At 40.5% G+C, this 18,308-nt stretch overlaps 3 protein-coding genes across 3 annotated transcripts; 1 reads left to right on the forward strand and 2 right to left on the reverse strand.

The window, feature by feature from the left end:
• Nucleotides 1-2,300: 2,300 nt before the first annotated feature.
• Nucleotides 2,301-6,819, forward strand: LOC308107388 (extracellular calcium-sensing receptor-like; the record flags this gene model as incomplete). The annotated part of the gene is made up of 9 exons (XM_080459709.1): nt 2,301-2,465; nt 3,435-3,614; nt 3,728-3,916; nt 4,030-4,503; nt 4,622-4,831; nt 4,911-5,034; nt 5,142-5,335; nt 5,567-5,848; nt 6,397-6,819. The coding sequence occupies 9 exons, from the start codon at nt 2,301-2,303 to the stop codon at nt 6,817-6,819; spliced, it is 2,241 nt and encodes a 746-aa protein (XP_080315835.1).
• Nucleotides 6,820-8,149: 1,330 nt separating this feature from the next.
• LOC308107389 (extracellular calcium-sensing receptor-like) lies at nt 8,150-12,732 on the reverse strand (the record flags this gene model as incomplete). Its single annotated transcript, XM_080459710.1, has 9 exons — nt 8,150-9,060; nt 9,141-9,264; nt 9,362-9,589; nt 10,282-10,557; nt 10,877-11,086; nt 11,405-11,674; nt 11,883-11,969; nt 12,086-12,380; nt 12,623-12,732. The coding sequence occupies 9 exons, from the start codon at nt 12,730-12,732 to the stop codon at nt 8,150-8,152; spliced, it is 2,511 nt and encodes an 836-aa protein (XP_080315836.1).
• Nucleotides 12,733-14,371: 1,639 nt separating this feature from the next.
• On the reverse strand, nt 14,372-18,253 carry LOC308107174 (extracellular calcium-sensing receptor-like; the record flags this gene model as incomplete). The annotated part of the gene is made up of 9 exons (XM_080459338.1): nt 18,087-18,253; nt 17,624-17,918; nt 17,433-17,519; nt 16,797-17,066; nt 16,407-16,613; nt 16,033-16,308; nt 15,604-15,831; nt 15,363-15,486; nt 14,372-15,282 (listed from the first exon to the last, which is right to left on the reverse strand). Exons 1-9 carry the CDS (start codon nt 18,194-18,196, stop codon nt 14,372-14,374), a joined length of 2,508 nt encoding a protein of 835 aa, XP_080315464.1. The 5' UTR covers nt 18,197-18,253.
• Between the last annotated feature and the right edge of the window lie 55 nt (nt 18,254-18,308).

Below are 18,308 nucleotides of genomic sequence, written 5' to 3' on the forward strand. Positions count from 1 at the left end.
GAGAAGCAAAACAAATAAAAAATCTGTACGTTATCAAATATTCGCAATTTACATTCATGTTTATAACAATAACTTAGTAACAAACCTTGTACCCAATAAAACAAGCATTCGTTTACACGATAAAAACATGTTTTCATGTTGTTGACAGCTTTTATTGCTTTTTTTCACACAATGTTATGAAAACTACATTTACAAGAGAAAGATACCAGATGACTTTTTGATAATATCAACGAATGAGACCGTTTTTATGAAGCTCGGGTTCACTAAAGGGAAATTATTTTAATTACGGTGAATAAGGTAAATAAAATGTTCATCTGATACTACTCTGCGTACCTTTATTTGAAATTCATATACAGTTAAAGAATTACTAAAATGGTCAAATGCGAAACCTTGGGAGTGAAAAAAGGTACAAAAAAGAATTTTCATCCTCGCAAATCACTAATTTTTCTTTAGGTATAAACATTGGTCCGACAATGTTAAACTGTCTGGTACTGAGGAAGATTATTGTCATCTGATTAACAGACGCGCGCGCGCACACACACATACACACACACACAAACACACACACACCCACACACACACACACACACACACACACACACACACACACACACACACACACACACACACACACACACACACACACACACACACACACACACACACACACACACAGTTTTCTATCAGGTCTGACAGCATCAGCACAGTTGTAAATTCATTAATTTACATCTTATGCATCTGTTCATTGTGATTACAGAAATATAAAGAAATATGATGGAAAAACACTGAGATCCAGGCAAAATCGCAGTGATTTCATTTGCAATACACAATAAAAATCTATTTTTTTAGTTCTGTAATGCTTTGATAGTTATTGTGAGCTACATAGTCTAATATCAAGCAAACTCTGAAGTTAGAGATTGACGAAAAGCACAGTGAACTAGATTGCGAATGCATTTCAAAGTTTGAATCCCACAGAGTGTACTGTGTGAGGAAGGACATCAGGAGTAAAAGTTTGATCAGTTCAGATGAAATCAAATATTTCGCTCACAATCTGCTGCGGTTACACGGGAGGCCGCAGTCAAAAGATGGCCGTACTCTTAAAAGAAAAGAAACTTTACTAAAGACACCTGATTCATATTTTTGCGTGAGACCATGTGGCTCATGATCGATTTAATGACATGGGCCAGGTGTCGTGCAGCAATAAAAATGATATTTTTAACAATTGTGACATATATAATGCTCAAATACTGATTTGGTCACAATTGGAACTCAAACATATGTTTTTGGACTGTGGGAAGAGGTATCCGGAGAAAGCCCATCCATGGAGAACATTTAACACCCACACCACCCCCCTTCACCCTAAAACCCAAGCTCCACTCATGCTGGATATTTTCCTGCTTTGACGTGATAATGTTAACCATGTCGCCACTGCCCAGCCTAATGTTATGCCACGCTCTCAATTTACATTTCTGTGTATTTAAGACAGGGTTGCACGTTGGTGTAGTGGTTATCAATGTGGCGTCACATCAAGATGACCAAGTACTGCGAGAGCCTTTGTAATGATGTTATGACGGTAATGACCGACTTAATAATAAGTTCACCTGTGAAATTGGACTTGCGAAGGCCCGTACCTTATTCTGGCTGTGTGGGTAGATGTGCTCTGACCAAACAGCTATTTAGTTTGTTTCAGAGTGCTGCTTTTAAAAGTTACTTTTGCACAGAGAGACATTTTTAGAACAAATCTTGAAAGACTGTTAATGAGATGTTACAATCCCCAAATTTTTAACTCATGATGAATTTAATAATTTCACTGTTAGTGTGATTTTCTGAAACTTTATTTGCGCTGTTTGAACTTGTAATATGAGTATATGGAGAAAGTTTCAATACAAAAAGATGTATTTAAGATTTCTATGAAATATTATAAATATGACATTTAATCAAACTTACTTTAGTCTATTATTTATTACTTTCACCTCCAAGAAAAAAATGTAACCACAGATAATTATGCTGTTGTTGTGTTACTGTTCCCCTTTAGGGGAGCGTTCTGGGTGTGCGCATGAGTCATACTCAGAATTAATATGAACTACTCTTATAAATATTCGCAAGTACAGTTTACCTGCCGGAGGAGAAGGAGGAAGCGGGCTCACAGTTCGGACGCCTGTTGGTGGGGTGTGAAATATTTCAAAGATGAACTGAGCTCTGTTTCAAAGCGATAACTTGTTTGACATGTTGATGTTTCATTACAGGGACAGGGACATATGCACCCGAGTTTATTTCAATCGTCCGTGCATCTGAACAGCATGTCTTTGATGTCGCGGCTCCTGGCTCTCTGGTGTTGCTGTGCTCCATCCCTGCTGCTGGTGGGGCGAGCGGACGGACAGCTGGGGCAGCGGCAGTGCGTTCAGAGTTTGACCTGCTCGCGGTGGGGTGGAGCCAGTAGCCCACGTCTGTTCCAGGACGGAGATGTAATTATAGGTGGAATCTTTAATCTTCATCATGAGCCCACGGTTGCAGATGATGACTTCACTCTACAGCCTCACCATAAACCTTGTACCGGGTACATTTCTCACTTTATTTGATACTTTATTTGATCTTAAATTACTATGACAGCATAATCATGATTTAGTCTTTATATATATTATTTTTGTATATTTTGTAGAGTTGGACAGAGAAAAAAAAACCAAAAACGATTTGTACATTAAATTCACAATGGTTTGTTTTCATATCATTTCAGTTTGAAACATCTTCCACTGCAGTACATTTATGCCATGGTGTTTGCATTGGAAGAAATCAATCACAGCACAACTCTACTGCCGGGGGTGAAGCTGGGCTATCACATCTTTGATGACTGTGGGATCACATTATTGTCTCTCCAGTCCACATTGTCAATTATTGGAGGAGACAGCGTCGACTGCAATTCTGCTCCACATCTAAATTGCTCTGCTGGGAAACTGGAGGAAATCAAAGGCAAGAGAGATGAATTCATGTAGATATTTATGATTTCTGTGATTCACTGTCCATGTCGGAACCAGGAGTGAGCTCAGCAAATTGAATTAAGTGCAGACGTTTCTTTTCTTTTTTTTTAAGAAACAAAAGGTCAAAATTATATTGTGTAATGTATTCATGTAATTTTAAAGCAGCATGTAAGACGTTATTTCATTAATGTATTGATGTTGTCAACAGGTAGTTCCCCGGTTCCTTTGGTTATTGGTACAGGTTCAACTAAAACAAGCACAGTACTAGCCAGAGTACTGGCCCCCCTACATGTACCTTTGGTGAGTTTAGTTTTTGTGTGTAGGTGTGTGTGTGTGTGTGTGTGTGTGTGTGTGTGTGTGTGTGTGTGTGTGTGTGTGTGTGTGTGTTTTTCCCATTGTAAAATACAACAGTTGTCTGACATTCTAAATAAATATGATGTGCTTCAATGTGTCTTTCAGATCAGCTATCTGGCCAGCTGTCCCTGTCTCAGTGACAGACTTCAGTATCCTACATTCTTCAGGACCATCCCGAGTGACGTTTATCAAGCTCGAGTTTTTGCACAACTTGTCATCCGCTACAAATGGAGTTGGATCGGGGCAGTGATAACAAACACTGCATATGGCCGCACAGCATTGCAGGTGTTACATCGTTCACACAGAACAATTGACAGTAATTATTCAAATATTTACTCAGAGACAAATGATATGTGTTATTTTGTGTCATTCTGCTGTTTTATTCACTTGCTTGCCAGATATTTCAGGAGGAGATCCAGGGAGCGGAGGTGTGTCTTGCGTTTGTAGTCACTCATGAAAGAGAGAATGTCATGAGAGATATCAGACGAGCCGCACTTGCTATTCAAGCATCCACCGCAAGAGTGATTTTAATCTTTTCCTGGTATGCAGATGTGGTTCATCTATTTATGCAGCTGGACAAACTAAATGTGAGGAGCTGAGATCAACAAAAATAATCTCACAACTGCATATTAGTTACAATGCAAACCTGTGACTTTAAATCCTCCCTGTGATTGTGAATGTGTCCTCTCATTATCACAAGGTTACGGACAGACTGTTCCTGGCCAGTGAGTCTTGGAGCACCAGTGGAAACCTTCTCCAAAATCCTGTCAGTAGCAGAGTAGCAGGCGGAGTTCTTGGTGTCGCGATCCGAAGCTCGCCTATACCTGGATTTGAACGTTACCTCAGAAGTCTGAACCCTTCTCATCGTCCTGACGACGAGTTTCTGAGTGAATTCTGGGAGAAGGAGTTTGGTTGCAGTCCTTCTTCAAATGCAACTAAAATTCCTGGAGACAGTTCACCTTCTCTGCCACCCTGCAGAGGCACCGAGTCCCTGGAGAGAGTGCAGAATCTCCTCACAGACACCTCACAGTTGAGGGTGACATATAATGTCTATCTTGCGGCGTATGCTGCGGCTCATGCGCTTCACAGCCTTCTGTCATGCTCCAATGGAGAGAGCTCGTCTGGGCAAAACATTTCTGCGTGTTACTCCCCGAAACACATCAAACCTCGAGAGGTAAATGCGATTATCAGAACATGAATAGAACATATTTTTGACTTCTCGAAAACAATCAATTGACAGTCTACAGTTTCATTAAATAATAATTTTTTTTTTTTTTTGCGTAATTTCACAGGTGTTGCAGCACTTGATGAGTGTGAACTTCACCACACCACAGGGTGAACAGTTTTATTTCCAAGGGGCAGACGTTCCCGCACAGTACGACCTTGTCAACTGGCAGAAAACTCCCGAAGGGCAATTCAAACTGGTCATGGTTGGACGTTTGGACGGATTTGGCCTTCAGGTCAATGAGTCAGCGATTCAGTGGAACACAGAATCCAATCAGGTCTTTATAAAAAAATGCCAACGTTTTAACTGCAAGCTGGATTTAAGTATTTGTAACTATCAAATTGCGTCTCATTTAGGTGCCGACATCGCAGTGCACTGCGAGTTGCCCACCCGGCACTCGAAAGGCCACCAGAAAAAGGGAACCTCTTTGCTGCTTTGACTGTTTTCCTTGTGCTGACGGGGAGATCAGCAACAAATCTGGTGAGGATGTTCCACACGGTGTAAAACTTTTGCCCTCAGGCTCCCAGGGAGCTGTCACAGGGCCTTAGGAATCAATCAGCCTCTCTTTTCAACTCTTTCCTTCCCAGGATCCATCCATTGTGAGCGGTGTCCGGTAGAGTTCTGGCCCAATGAAGAGCGAACCGCCTGCATCCCTCAACAGTTGGATTTCCTCTCTTTTAACGAGACCTTGGGCATCACTCTTACAACAGCAGCTGTGACTGGCACTACTGTGACAGCAGCTGTGTTTGTAGTGTTTCTGTGGCATCGTCACACACCTGTGGTGGGAAACTTTCATACTCACGTCAAAACTGTGTTGTATTTTTTTCTACAAATTCTGTCTAGAGAGAATTCTCTCCTGTGTATATTGCTATTGAAGTCAGTTTAATTTGACGGACTGCCACTTTAGATTGGAAATTGGTTAAATAAATACCGTAAGTCTTATCGTAAGTCTTGATGAGATACCGTGACTCAAAACAAGACTGATGAATTTGTAATATATTGTCATTTGTAGGTACGAGCCAACAACTCAGAGCTGAGCTTCCTGCTGCTCGTGTCGCTCAAACTCTGCTTCCTCTGCTCGCTGGTGTTCATCGGCCGCCCGTCAGCCTGGTCGTGTCGGTTCCAGCAGGCGGCCTTTGGGATCAGCTTTGTCCTTTGTGTTTCTTGCCTCCAAGTGAAGACCATTGTTGTTCTGGCTGCCTTCCGCTCAGCTCGTCCCGGAGCTGAAGCTTTGATCAGGTGGTTCGGTCCGAGTCAACAGAGAGGAAGTGTCTGCCTTCTAACTTGTATACAGGTGACACATATGTGTTATTGGCAGGGGTGGAAGATGTTATGAGTCTCGAAAGTATATTCTTTCAAAAGATATCTAATTGCTGTATGATATAAAAAAAATGTTTTAAATGTAAATGCTTCATATCAGTGAGTTGCATTAAATTCCTCCTATGAATGATGCAATATTAAATGTGGTTAAAAAGTCACCAATGCTTATTTTTGTTTGTACTTTTATTTGGAATTGAATACTAGTGAAACAATGTAAAAGTAGCTTGATCACGGATTTTAAGCATTCTTTACACCGATGGTCTTTAGAGAAACTTCACTTCTATTCTGGGAAGTGATTTGTATCAATATGTCTCAGTAATTTGGGACATATTGATATGTAATTTGGATATGCAAGTGTAGTTGCAGAGTTTTTATTAATTCATCTTCTCACATATTTGAACTATTTCTTTTTTGAACAATGGTACATTTACTTCATTTATGTAACAAAATTATTTTTATATTGTAATGAGGTCATGTTTTTGTCTGTTACATCAGTTTATATTTCGTTGTATTCGTCTCCAGATAGTCATCTGTGCAATATGGCTGTCCCTCAGTCCCCCTGTGCCTCATCGTGACCTGGGTTTCCAAGGGTCAAAGGTCACCATGGAGTGTGCTATGGAGTCTGTGGTGGGCTTCTCTTTGGTCCTGGGATACATCGGCCTGCTGGCCTGCACCTGCCTCATTCTGGCCTTTTTCGCACGGAACCTACCGGACAACTTCAACGAGGCCAAACTGATCACCTTCAGCATGCTGATTTTCTGCGCTGTGTGGGTGGCCTTTGTTCCTGCTTATGTCAGCTCTCCTGGGAAGTACACTGTCGCTGTTGAAATCTTTGCCATCTTATCCTCAAGTTATGGTTTACTGCTGTGTATCTTTGCTCCCAAATGTTTCATCATTCTTTTGAGGCCCGAGAAAAACACAAAGAAACACCTGATGACCAGGTAGCCAGAGAGCATTATATGTACATGATATCACCGCAGGATGTGAGATCAAGTTTACCGTCTATGACTTGCATTCATATATATATATATATAAAGATATATATATATATATAGTCAAAATTGTTATAAATGTTTGAATTTCCAGACAATGAAAATGTGACATAGTAATATTATGCATAGCTGCATATATGTATGTATGTGTTCGGAGATAATTTCAGATTTAAATTTGACGTCTATTATGTTATTCCCATTTCAAAAGTTTGAAAATGCACTCCAGATTTTCACAATTAAAATGTTCTGTACTTGATAACATATTGCAACAGTTAATCAGAATGTTTCATTTTCTGAGTGTAACATGTGAAACACCTATTAAATACGAGCTGCAACATGGATTGTCTTTGTGATGAAGTCATTCCAGCCACTTTCAGGTCAGAAATTCATAACAGTTTTGATGCGTGCATTTTTATTACATTATTATTTTGGAGCAATGAGACCTAAACTCAAAGCAACAGATTAACTGCATGGATACTGTAAATAGATTTACAAGCAAACTCTTCCCACACTGTTTTGCACTGCATGCAACAGACACTGCCTCCAACTACTCTGGTTGTGCCTCCTCTTCCTCCTCCTCCTCCTCCTGGATCTGGACCAGCTTATCTCTCCTGCAGCAGTCTGGGCGTTACATTCGGTCCTCCACCTGCATGGCCAAACATATTTGCAAAGCTTTCTGGCTGAAAATAAATGTGAGTCCAGTTCTGAACACAAATGCCATGTTGAGCAACTCCCAGTCGGTCTGGTCCTCTTCACTCAGTATCTTCCAGTCATACACTCACAATATCCACTCGAGGCTCACAGATTGCAGTGTCAGATGCAGAATGTTTTCCTGAACAAAATATCAAATGCAGTTTCAGAGGTACTGGACATGTGGGTTGACTTGCTGCTTAATATACTGTCCCCACCAAGAGGGTAGACCATAAACAGATAATCAATGTAGCTACTATCTCTGGTCCTAATGTTATGACCGATTGAGAGTTGTGCATGCGACAACATGGAAAAAACCTGGAGTTTAATGTGATTAATTCCCAGTCAGTCATTTACAGCAAAATTTGTATTATAGCCATCAATATAATAAAACAAAATCAGAGGATTTTATGAGTCTGACCTTTTTGACCTACATGATCTACATACATTAAAAAATGTGTTATTATTATTATAATATTTCTTTGGAATGAGCTTGACTTGATGCTATTATCATTCATATGTTGTTCTGTCTGTAGTTTTGCATTGAACAGACACAAAAGACACAGTCGGTCCCATTTGAACAAAATCAGATTTTATGACTCGATACCTCGACCCATTATGGCCTTCTTTGTGTTCCTCTCTGGTCTCAGCAGGATTATGTAACACTTGGGTCCAAACAGCGCCACCAGGAGGCCAAAACTGGAAGCCAATATAGCAAATACCTCCACAGCATCTGCATATTTACCTGGAGAGTTGATGTAAGCAGGAACAAAGGCCACCCACACGGCACAGAAGAGCAACATGCTGAAAGTGATGAGTTTGGCCTCGTTAAAGTTATCTGGAAGATTTCTTGCCAGAAATGCTAAAAGAAAACTGAGGATGGCCAGTAAACCGATGTAGCCCAGTAACACTGCAAAACCTATTGTGGAACCAACAACACATTCAAAAACTATCTTGTCATTGTGGTATTGTGTGTTTTTATGTGGGGATGGTGAGGAGGAGACGAGCCAAGCTGTGCAGATTGCCGCTTGAATTGAAGTGAGAACCAGAACTGTTCCTCTCTGCTGCATAACACCAAACCACTTCAGACTGGCTTCTCCTCCAGGTTTTGATGCTCGAAACACAGCCAGAACCACCATAGTTTTAACCAGGATACACGAGACACAAAGCACAAAGCTGATCCCAAAGGCTGCGTGTCTCAGCTGGCATGTCCACAGTCTGGGTCGTCCGATGAATAACAGTGAACACAGGAAGCAAAGTTTAAGGGACAATAAAAGCTGGAAACTAAGCTCAGAATTGTTGGCTCGTACAATGGGAGTCTTTCGATAATGGATGAAGATCCCCAGAACGACAGCACTGATAAATGTGCCCAGCAATGAAGCAGTAGTCAGACAGATTCCCAGAGGTTCATGATAGGAGAGGAACTCAGTTTTCTTGGGAACACAGTGGTCACGCTGGGGGCTGGACCAGAAATCCTCGGGACAACTGATGCACTCCACAGAGTCTGAAAATAGAAGAAAGAGAGTGAAATACCTGCTGTATAAAATAAAATAAAACAAAACATAGTGATGAAGAAACACCTACTGGTCTTATTGCTGCTCTTTCCCCCAGAACACGGGACACAGTCGAAACAACACACAGGTTTTCCCTTTTTTCTCACCATGCGTGTCCCTGGAGGACAGTCCTCACTGCACACTGAGTGAGGAGGCTGTTGGAAATTAGAAATTTTGTTTCATTATTGACGGGACTTCTTCAAACTGCTATAATTAAATGAGAAAAAAAAGAAATACAAAAACATAGGAAACCTTTTTAAATTCAAAATTCCAGAAGATTTTGTCTTCATCAAGTATGAGTTCATCCCCTCTGGAGGCCGACTGCCTAACTTCACCCACAGTCTGAACTTCAGTTCCTCCATCAGGGAGCCACAGCCAGTTCATGACATCATATGTTGGTAATACATCTCCATTCTCATCAAATGATACTTGATCACCAAATGATGTGGTGAAGTTGACCTTTTCCAAGTAATAAACAAGCTGTCAATTTCGGAGGAAGAATCAAAAGAAGACAAACTAAAATTAAAAACAGTTTATTACAGTGACTGAGCTGAACTGTGCATAAAACAACAAATACACAATGTTTTATACGTTAGTTTAGTTTAGTTTAGTTTAGTTTAGTTTAGTTTGTTGCATTTTTAAAACTGGCAGCAGACACTTCTTTAGGTCAAACCAAAAAAATTAAATGTGTTTGAGAATCAATTGCTTTGTCAGTCACTAATAACTTATGCAATTAAAGATGTTTGAAGCTCTTTTGTTAATTTAAATTGGATAATAATGGTTGACAATAGGAAAAAGTGAAATATCTTAATATTTTGAGATTTTTACACAAGATGAAAATCTAAATGATGATGGTGATGATGATGATGATGATGATGATGATGATGACGATGATGAATAGATATTAAATATTCATTAGAATTCTGTTTGAATGAAATTATGGGAACAACTACCTTCTTTATTGTGAGACTTTTTCTTCTGACTGCACTGAACCTTACTCAATGAATCTAAAAAGTTGTATCCACTTAAAAATTACAATCGACAGCCAATGAATATTCGATTTTTATGCTTTGTTTTTTTGCTTGTCCCATTTGATTTGATGGCTTTGACCTTTCCCCTTCAAATCAGGATTTAGACATAGCAAATGTGCAGAATGTGAAGCCATTTCACACCTGCCAAGGCTCCAGTCTTTGCAAACTGCTGCAGCTGTGCCCTGTGAAAGGCCCTCTTCCAGGCTCACAATGCAGCATATCATCAAGAGCGTATGCAAGAGCGTACACAGCTTTGTACACGTTGTACTCCGGTCTGAGGTTTGATATGTCCCGGAGCTCACTTTCTGCATTTTCTAAATCTTCCTCTCCTGTGCACAGTGATCCACCAGCTTCCACCCAACCTGCTGGAGGAGGCGCAAACCTACACCGAAATGTGAGTTCCCAGAACTGATTCACCTAAAAGAGATGAAAAATCAAGTCAGCAAGTCATCCAACCTGCCCCTGCTCCTTTAAGCTTGTAATTCAGGTTTACACCACATGATGGTGTACTGACACAATCAAAGAAGCGGCGAGAGGAATAGTTATTACAATATTGGTTTAAGTGAACTACACTGGTATCTTGTATGTTATATAAGTAGGTTTCTCCCATTGACACATGACACCCAGTCTGGGCCACTGCAACTACCGGCCACAAATGGGAGCCAAAGAGCCCAAACTATGACAAACAGGCTAAAGAATGTCTTGGAATAACGATGGGGACCTAATAAACACCCACCATACTATTCTGAAGACCGTTGTTGAAATGTAGATCAGGACGTATTTGCAATAGGAAGTCCTTGAGTCCTGGTATTTCTCCCCTACGAATAGCAATGCCCAGTGTGCCGCCCAAGTAAGGCATGAAGCGAGGGGTCTGCAACGAAGCTGCCGTTGCTGTCCAGGCTTCACTGGCCATCCACTGCAAGCCAGTAACATTTTGCCTCATCACCTGTGTGTCATATAATAAAACCACATAGTTAAAAATCAAAATCAGATAAACCTTCAATATCTCCAATGGGCCATCAGGAGGTTACGGAAGACGGAAGATTGATATCACATCATACATTAAAAAATGCTTCCTAATAACACTTTTTTTTCACTCATCAATTAAAAAAAAACAAAAAACGTTTTAGATAGTAAAATAATATTGTATGTTATTTGCCTAAATTATTCAGTTTATGTGGTCTTTGTGTTTAGGAATGTATATGAAAGCAGTTTCTATTTATACAGCCGACAAGAATGAACTGAGTTGAATTTGAGTCCCTACCTCTTCCATGAGGTGAATCATGTAGCGCTCATGAATAAAAACTATGACCACACGAGCTGTGGATTTCTTCATCACACCCACAATCCTATGGATTTCAGCTGGGTTTCTGCCCGATGGAAAAACTTCCAAGTAGGCCAGACAGCCTCCACCGCTCGGACCCAGGTCAGACTGGAAGGATCGAGCGGCGTGGAGTCCATAGTCATCGTCACTGACCAGCAGACCAGTCCAGGTCCATCCAAAGTGTTTCAAAATCTGAATCATAGCGCGCACCTGAAAGGAGTTATTGAAGAGTTATGTGCACATCTTCCACAGTGAGCAACAATGATAGAAACATTTCAACCTTTTTGATTCAAATACACTATCAATCTTAACAAAGATAAAGTGACAAGTGCAGCACAGGTTGTCATCATGTTTCATAATACTTGAATTTCTTAACCCCCCCCCTTGATTTTATTTTATTTTTTCCATAGATTTTCACCTGGAAAGCATCACTCGGGATAGTCCTGAAGAAAGATGGAAATTTTTGCCGGTCACTCAGGCAGGAGCAGGTGGCATAATAACTCACCTGTGGAAGATACACACTGTACTATCAGGTGACCATTCACTGCTTTATGTTCACAAGTGGCTCAAAAATTATTATAAAAAAAAAATTATCATAACAAGTCTTTTGAGAAAACGCACCACAGGCATTCTGTACAACCCTAAGGCGGTCGAGATGGCAATAGTATTTGTCGAAGTGGTATCACCCACAATCCCGATGACTGGAGGACTTCCTACACAAGTCTCATTCAGTATGATTCGCTCATCTTGACTGTTGGCCAACGTCAGCGCTGCACGGAATCCAATGGCGAGTTGAATGCAGTTATCGTACAGACTGTATCCCAGAGTCACGTTGGGTAACAGGTTGGAGTTTCTGTTGATCTCATCAATAGCAAAGGCCATGGTCTGGGCCAGTCTGAATCCTACAACATCAAATCTAACACACAAAAACAACATTTTTTTACAACATGCAAAAGAAATGCACATGTAACAGATACAAATGACGTACATTGTAAACCTAGCTGAATTCAGAAATTGTATAATATAAAGAGGGATTGTAAGGATGTTGGCAATAACAGGGACATATACATTATTTATGTGATATTTAATTATGACACAAACACATTTGAGTTTAGTTTTGAGCCCGGTTTCAGTTTGTTTCTTCCCTCTGACACTCACCCATGACATTTAGGTTGTGGCGGCTTTGAAGTGAAGGACAGGTCAGGGAAGACAGCATAAAAGTGGGCTTCAAACAACCCACCAAGGACCACATCTCCTGGCCTGTGCATCCCACTTTGCTGCAGCCTTTCCTGTAATCGACAGGTGAGGGGATACAAAGTGGAGGCAGCAGAACAAAAGTTAGACAACACCAAGACGAGAGAAAACGAGTCAGCGTGTAAAAATGTCCTCATGGCGTCTGGTTTCCTGAGCTCAGTTATTAAAGCTTTGTTGCGCCGTCACCTCCTTTTATTAACTTGCAGCATCGCTTCATCTTACATGCCGGAGAAGTAGGGGCAGGGCCTTGACTTGTTTCATTACAATTTGATTTTACGTAAAGGTAAACTTGGCATGAACACGATCAGAAAAGATTGAATTTGTAACTTCTTTTTATTTAATTGTACATGACATTTATATATATACATTCACTTGGCATAAAACAACCCAAATCAACCCGAATGTTTATTTTCCCTGCATTTCAAAAATGGCTATAACTGTGCTAAATAAAATTGACCAAATGCATTAACATCTCTATCGCACATGAAAAGAGTTCTGCAAAATGAACACTAGATGGCGGAAACAGCCCATAACAAACATGGCTTCCGAGTTTAATGCTCTCTTGGTGTGATAGAAGACTGGTGAATCTAAAGAGCTACATCCGTTATTTTAGAAATGTCAGCATGTTCAACTGTCTATATCATTACTGTTGTATTGTTGAGCGTCTGTCACTGTTGTAGATGTAAATAAACACAGCATGGAAAAGAGCTTTAATAATTTAAAAACTCGCCACATTAAATATAAATATACTAGCAGATGGTCATGAATTCTGCAAAGTTAATAATTTTGTCAGTTATTAGTTTATGTTTAAGAAAAAGACATTTTGTATAAATAACTAAGACATAGAAAAGAGGTAAACACAGTAAAAAAAAAATCCCCCTTTTTATTGATGCACATGGAATGAGTTTATAATATAATTTGCATGCAGGCTTCACTAATTTGCACTTTCTCAATATATGGAAACAATTGTGCTTCAGTGAATCATTTTCTAAAAAGCCTAGTAAGGGTAACAAATGCTGAATGAATTTTGATGAAGTTATTCATCCATGTCTAAATTAAATTGATTTCATTTCATTCTGGAGAATAACAATGCAAATTTAGATTTTCAAGCATTTGTAAACATATAAGTACCACGTGCTTTGTGTTTTAAATTCATCCTGTTAAAAAAACAACAACAACAAACAGACAAACAAACAAAAAACATGTGATGCAGGTGGTCACATTTAGAAAAACAAAAGATTATCATCATGCTTGTGTAATCTGATTTCCCTGCTGCTTATCATGTCTTATGAATGACTGTGGTCTAGAGCGGGTCATCTCCCAATATGTAGGCTGCAGGTTCATTTCCCTATTGTCCTTATGTTGAAGTGTGCTTGAGCAAGACGCTGAACCTCATTCTGCTCTGAATGGATGGATTGAGCACAGTGCATGGTCGCCACATCCGTTGGTGTGTGAATGTGTGTGTGAATAGGTGAATGTGATTAACAATGGAAAGTCCTCTGGGGACTGCTCAAGTGGTGTAAGTGTGCTATATAAGTGAAATCCATTTGTTTTTATATTTTCTTTGGTGTAGTTTTGTATTCTATAAAGAATATATATATCTGAACATGACTCATTATATTATGTTTGTTCAAATTAAGATAGGTATTTCTTCTATGACCCAATACCTCGACCCATGATGGCTTTCTTTGTGTTCCTCTCTGGTCTCAGCAGGATTATGTAACATTTTGGTCCAAACAGCGCCATCAAGAGGCCAAAACTAGACGCCAGGATGGCAAAGACCTCCACTGCATCTGCATATTTACCTGGTGAGCTGATGTAAGCAGGAATAAAGGCCACCCACACGGCACAGAAGATCAACATGCTGAAAGTGATGAGTTTGGCCTCGTTAAAGTTATCTGGAAGATTTCTTGTCAGAAATGCAATCAAAAAACTGAGGATGGCCAGTAAGCCGATGTAGCCCAGTAAGAATGCAAAACCTATTGTGGAACCAACGACACATTCAAAAACTATCTTGTCATTGTGGTATTGTGTGTTTTTATGTGGGGATGGTGAGGAAGAGACGAGCCAAGCTGTGCAGATTGCCGCTTGAATTGAAGTGAGAACCAGAACTGTTCCTCTCTGCTGGATAACGCCAAACCACTTCAGACTGGCTTCTCCTCCAGGTTTTGATGCTCGAAACACAGCCAGAACCACCATAGTTTTAACCAGGATACACGAGACACAAAGCACAAAGCTGATCCCAAAGGCTGCGTGTCTCAGCTGGCATGTCCACAGTCTGGGTCGTCCGATGAATAACAGCGAACACAGGAAGCAAAGTTTAAGGGACAATAAAAGCTGGAAACTAAGCTCAGAATTGTTGGCTCGTACAATGGGAGTCTTTCGATAATGGATGAAGATCCCCAGAACGACAGCACTGATAAATGTGCCCAGCAGTGAAGCAGTAGTCAGACAGATTCCCAGAGGTTCATGATAGGAGAGGAACTCAGTTTTCTTGGGAACACAGTGGTCACGCTGGGGGCTGGACCAGAAATCCTCGGGACAACTGATGCACTCCACAGAGTCTGAAAATAGAAGAAAGAGAGTGAAATACCTGCTGTATAAAATAAAATAAAACAAAACATAGTGATGAAGAAACACCTACTGGTCTTATTGCTGATCTTTCCCCCAGAACACGGGACACAGTCGAAACAACACACAGGTGTTCCCTTTTTTCTCACCATGCGTGTCCCTGGAGGACAGTCCTCACTGCACACTGAGTGAGGAGGCTGGAGGGAGACAGAAGTTAGCAGTCACTTTAGCCTGAAATAGTTAATTCTGCTATGACAAACGATGGATGTGATGGAAGGTGAGGATCAAAAAGGTAAATTCACATAGAAACGAACCTGATTTGAGTCAAAATTCCAGAAGATGCTGTCTTCATTAAGTATAAGTTCATCTTCTTTGGAGGTTGACCCCTTCACCTCTCCTACAGTCAAAACATCAGCTCCTCCGTCAGGGAGCCTGAACCAGTTCATCACGTCATACACTGGTAAAGCGTCTCCATTCTCATCGAATGACACTTGATCACCGAACGGTGTCGTGAAGTTAACCTTTTGCAAGTAATACACAAGCTATTGAAATCAGAACAAGGAAAAAATTAAAGTAAAAATACAAAATGTGAGTGCAAAACAGGCAAGCTATGGGTTTGCCATCTAAATTCTGGTATTAATAGAAGAGTTTAAGATAGTGCTCTCTTTCTTTGGCCTGAAAATGATTGTGCTCCACACGTGGTTTATATGTATGAACAGACTGAGCGTAAAGAGAGTTCACACCTGCCAGGGCTCCAGTCTTTGCAAACTGCTGCAGCTCTGCCCTGTGAAGGGCCCCCTTCCAGGCTCACACTGCAGCATATCATCAAGAGCGTACGCAAGAGCGTACACAGCTTTGTACACGTTGTACTCCGGTCTGAGGTTTGATATGTCCAGGAATTCTGTCTTCACATTTTCCAAATCTTCCTCTCCTGTACATATCGCTTCTCCAGCTTCCACCAATCCTTCTGGAGGAGGCGCAAACCTACACCGAAACATGAATTCCCAAAACTGATTCACCTGAAATGTATTAGAAAGTCATTGAATTGCTGTAATGTGCAGAAATCAACTGGTTGCATTATTATTTCATATTGCAGATTATTAGTATACACACCCACCATACTATTTCCATAGCTGTTGTCATGATGCAGGTCAGGACGTATTTGCAACAGGAAGTTCTTGAGTCCAGGTATTTCTCCTCGACGTATAGCAATGCCCAGAGTGCCGCCCAGGTAAGGCATGAACTGAGGAGTGTGGAGCACAGTGGCTGCTGTCCAGGCTTCGCTGGCCATCCACTGAAGGCCTGTTACGTGCTGCCTCACCACCTATGTGACATATACGATAATAAAGCTTTTCCGCTCCTATTTTTTTCCTCGTTATTTTTTATTTGATAGTAAAGAAAAGGAATGCGTTTTTTAATCTCTTTGAATAATGCTTATAGCCTATATATATATATATATATATTTTTTTTTTACAAGAAAAGAAGTGCAATTCTTTCCAAGCCGAACCTCTTCCATAAGGTTAATCATGTTGGATTCATGTGCAAACACGATGACCACACGAGCTGTTGACTTCTTCATCACACCCACAATCCTCTGTAATTGAGCTGGATCCTTGGACCAGGGCAAAACTTCCAAGTAGGCCAGACAGCCTCCACCGCTCGGACCCAGGTCAGACTGGAAGGATCGAGCAGCGTGGAGTCCATAGTCATCGTCACTGACCAGCAGACCAGTCCAGGTCCATCCAAAGTGCTTCAAAATCTGAATCATAGCACGCACCTGAAAGAAAATATTGAAGAGTTACAGCACAGGGTAAGTGGGAATATTACACATACTACATTGAGTGCAAGAATCAATCCTTATATAGAGGATGTGAGTAGTGCGGTACAAAGTGTTGTCATGTTCAGTAGGAAAAAAAAACAACTGCAAAATTATGTTTTCTCCTTTTCTGGATGAGAGAGAACATTGTGAAGAGTTCAGTGCACAGGCTAAATGTTCATGTTTAATCATTGTATCACAGCCTTCTAAGATAACAATGGCTGTATAATAGCAGTGAATTAGTTTTCATTAGTTTGCCATCTGGGTTGTAATTGCAGAAGAAAACAATATGTTTTTTTTTTCTTTTTTTCTGTTTTTGTTTTTCACCTGGAAAGCATCACTCGGGATGGTCCTGAAGAAAGATGGAAACTTTTGCCGGTCACTCAGGCAGGAGCAGGTGGCAAAGTAACTCACCTGTGGAAAATACACACTGTAATATCAGGATAAAAAAAACAACAACTTAAAACCGTAAATAAAAAATCCAAAGAAATTATTAGACGGCTGAAGAGTAAACTTACCATAGGTACTCTGTACAAACCTAACACAGCGGAGATGGCGATAGAACGTGTTGAAGATGAATCACCCACAATTCCTATGACTGGAGGACTTCCTACACAAGTCTCATTTAATGTGATTTGCTCATCCTGACCGCTGGCCAAAGTCAGCGCTGCACGAAATCCAATGCCAAGTTTGACACAGTTATCATACAGACTGTATCCCAGAGTCACGTTTGCTAACAGGTTGGAGTTTCTGTTGATCTCATCAATGGCAAAAGCCATGGTCTGGGCCTGTCTGAATCCTAAAACATCAAAACTAACAAACCCAAAAAAAACAAAAAAAAAAAAACTGTTTTTACAACATGTAATAGAGACAAATGCAAACAGTACACCAGCTAGACAAAATACCAAGTATTTTAAAATCGTAGAGAGAGATTGCGTAACATGCGATCAACATCAGGCTGCCTTTATCCTGGGTACTCACCCATGGCAGGTCGGTTGTGGTGGCTTTGAAGTGAAAGAGAGGTCAGGAAAGACTGAAAAGAAGTGACCTTCAAACAGCCCACCAAAAACCACATCTCCAGCTTTGTGCATCCCACTTAGATGAAACTGTCCCTGTAATTGACAGGGAGAAGAAAAGAAAGTGGACGACACTGCAGAAAGAAAGAGAGAAAAGAACACAAGTAAGTTGGTGTGTAAAAAAGTC

This window comes from Lipophrys pholis, assembly GCF_963383615.2.
Source record: "Lipophrys pholis genome assembly, chromosome: 3".
NCBI lineage: Eukaryota > Metazoa > Chordata > Actinopteri > Blenniiformes > Blenniidae > Lipophrys > Lipophrys pholis.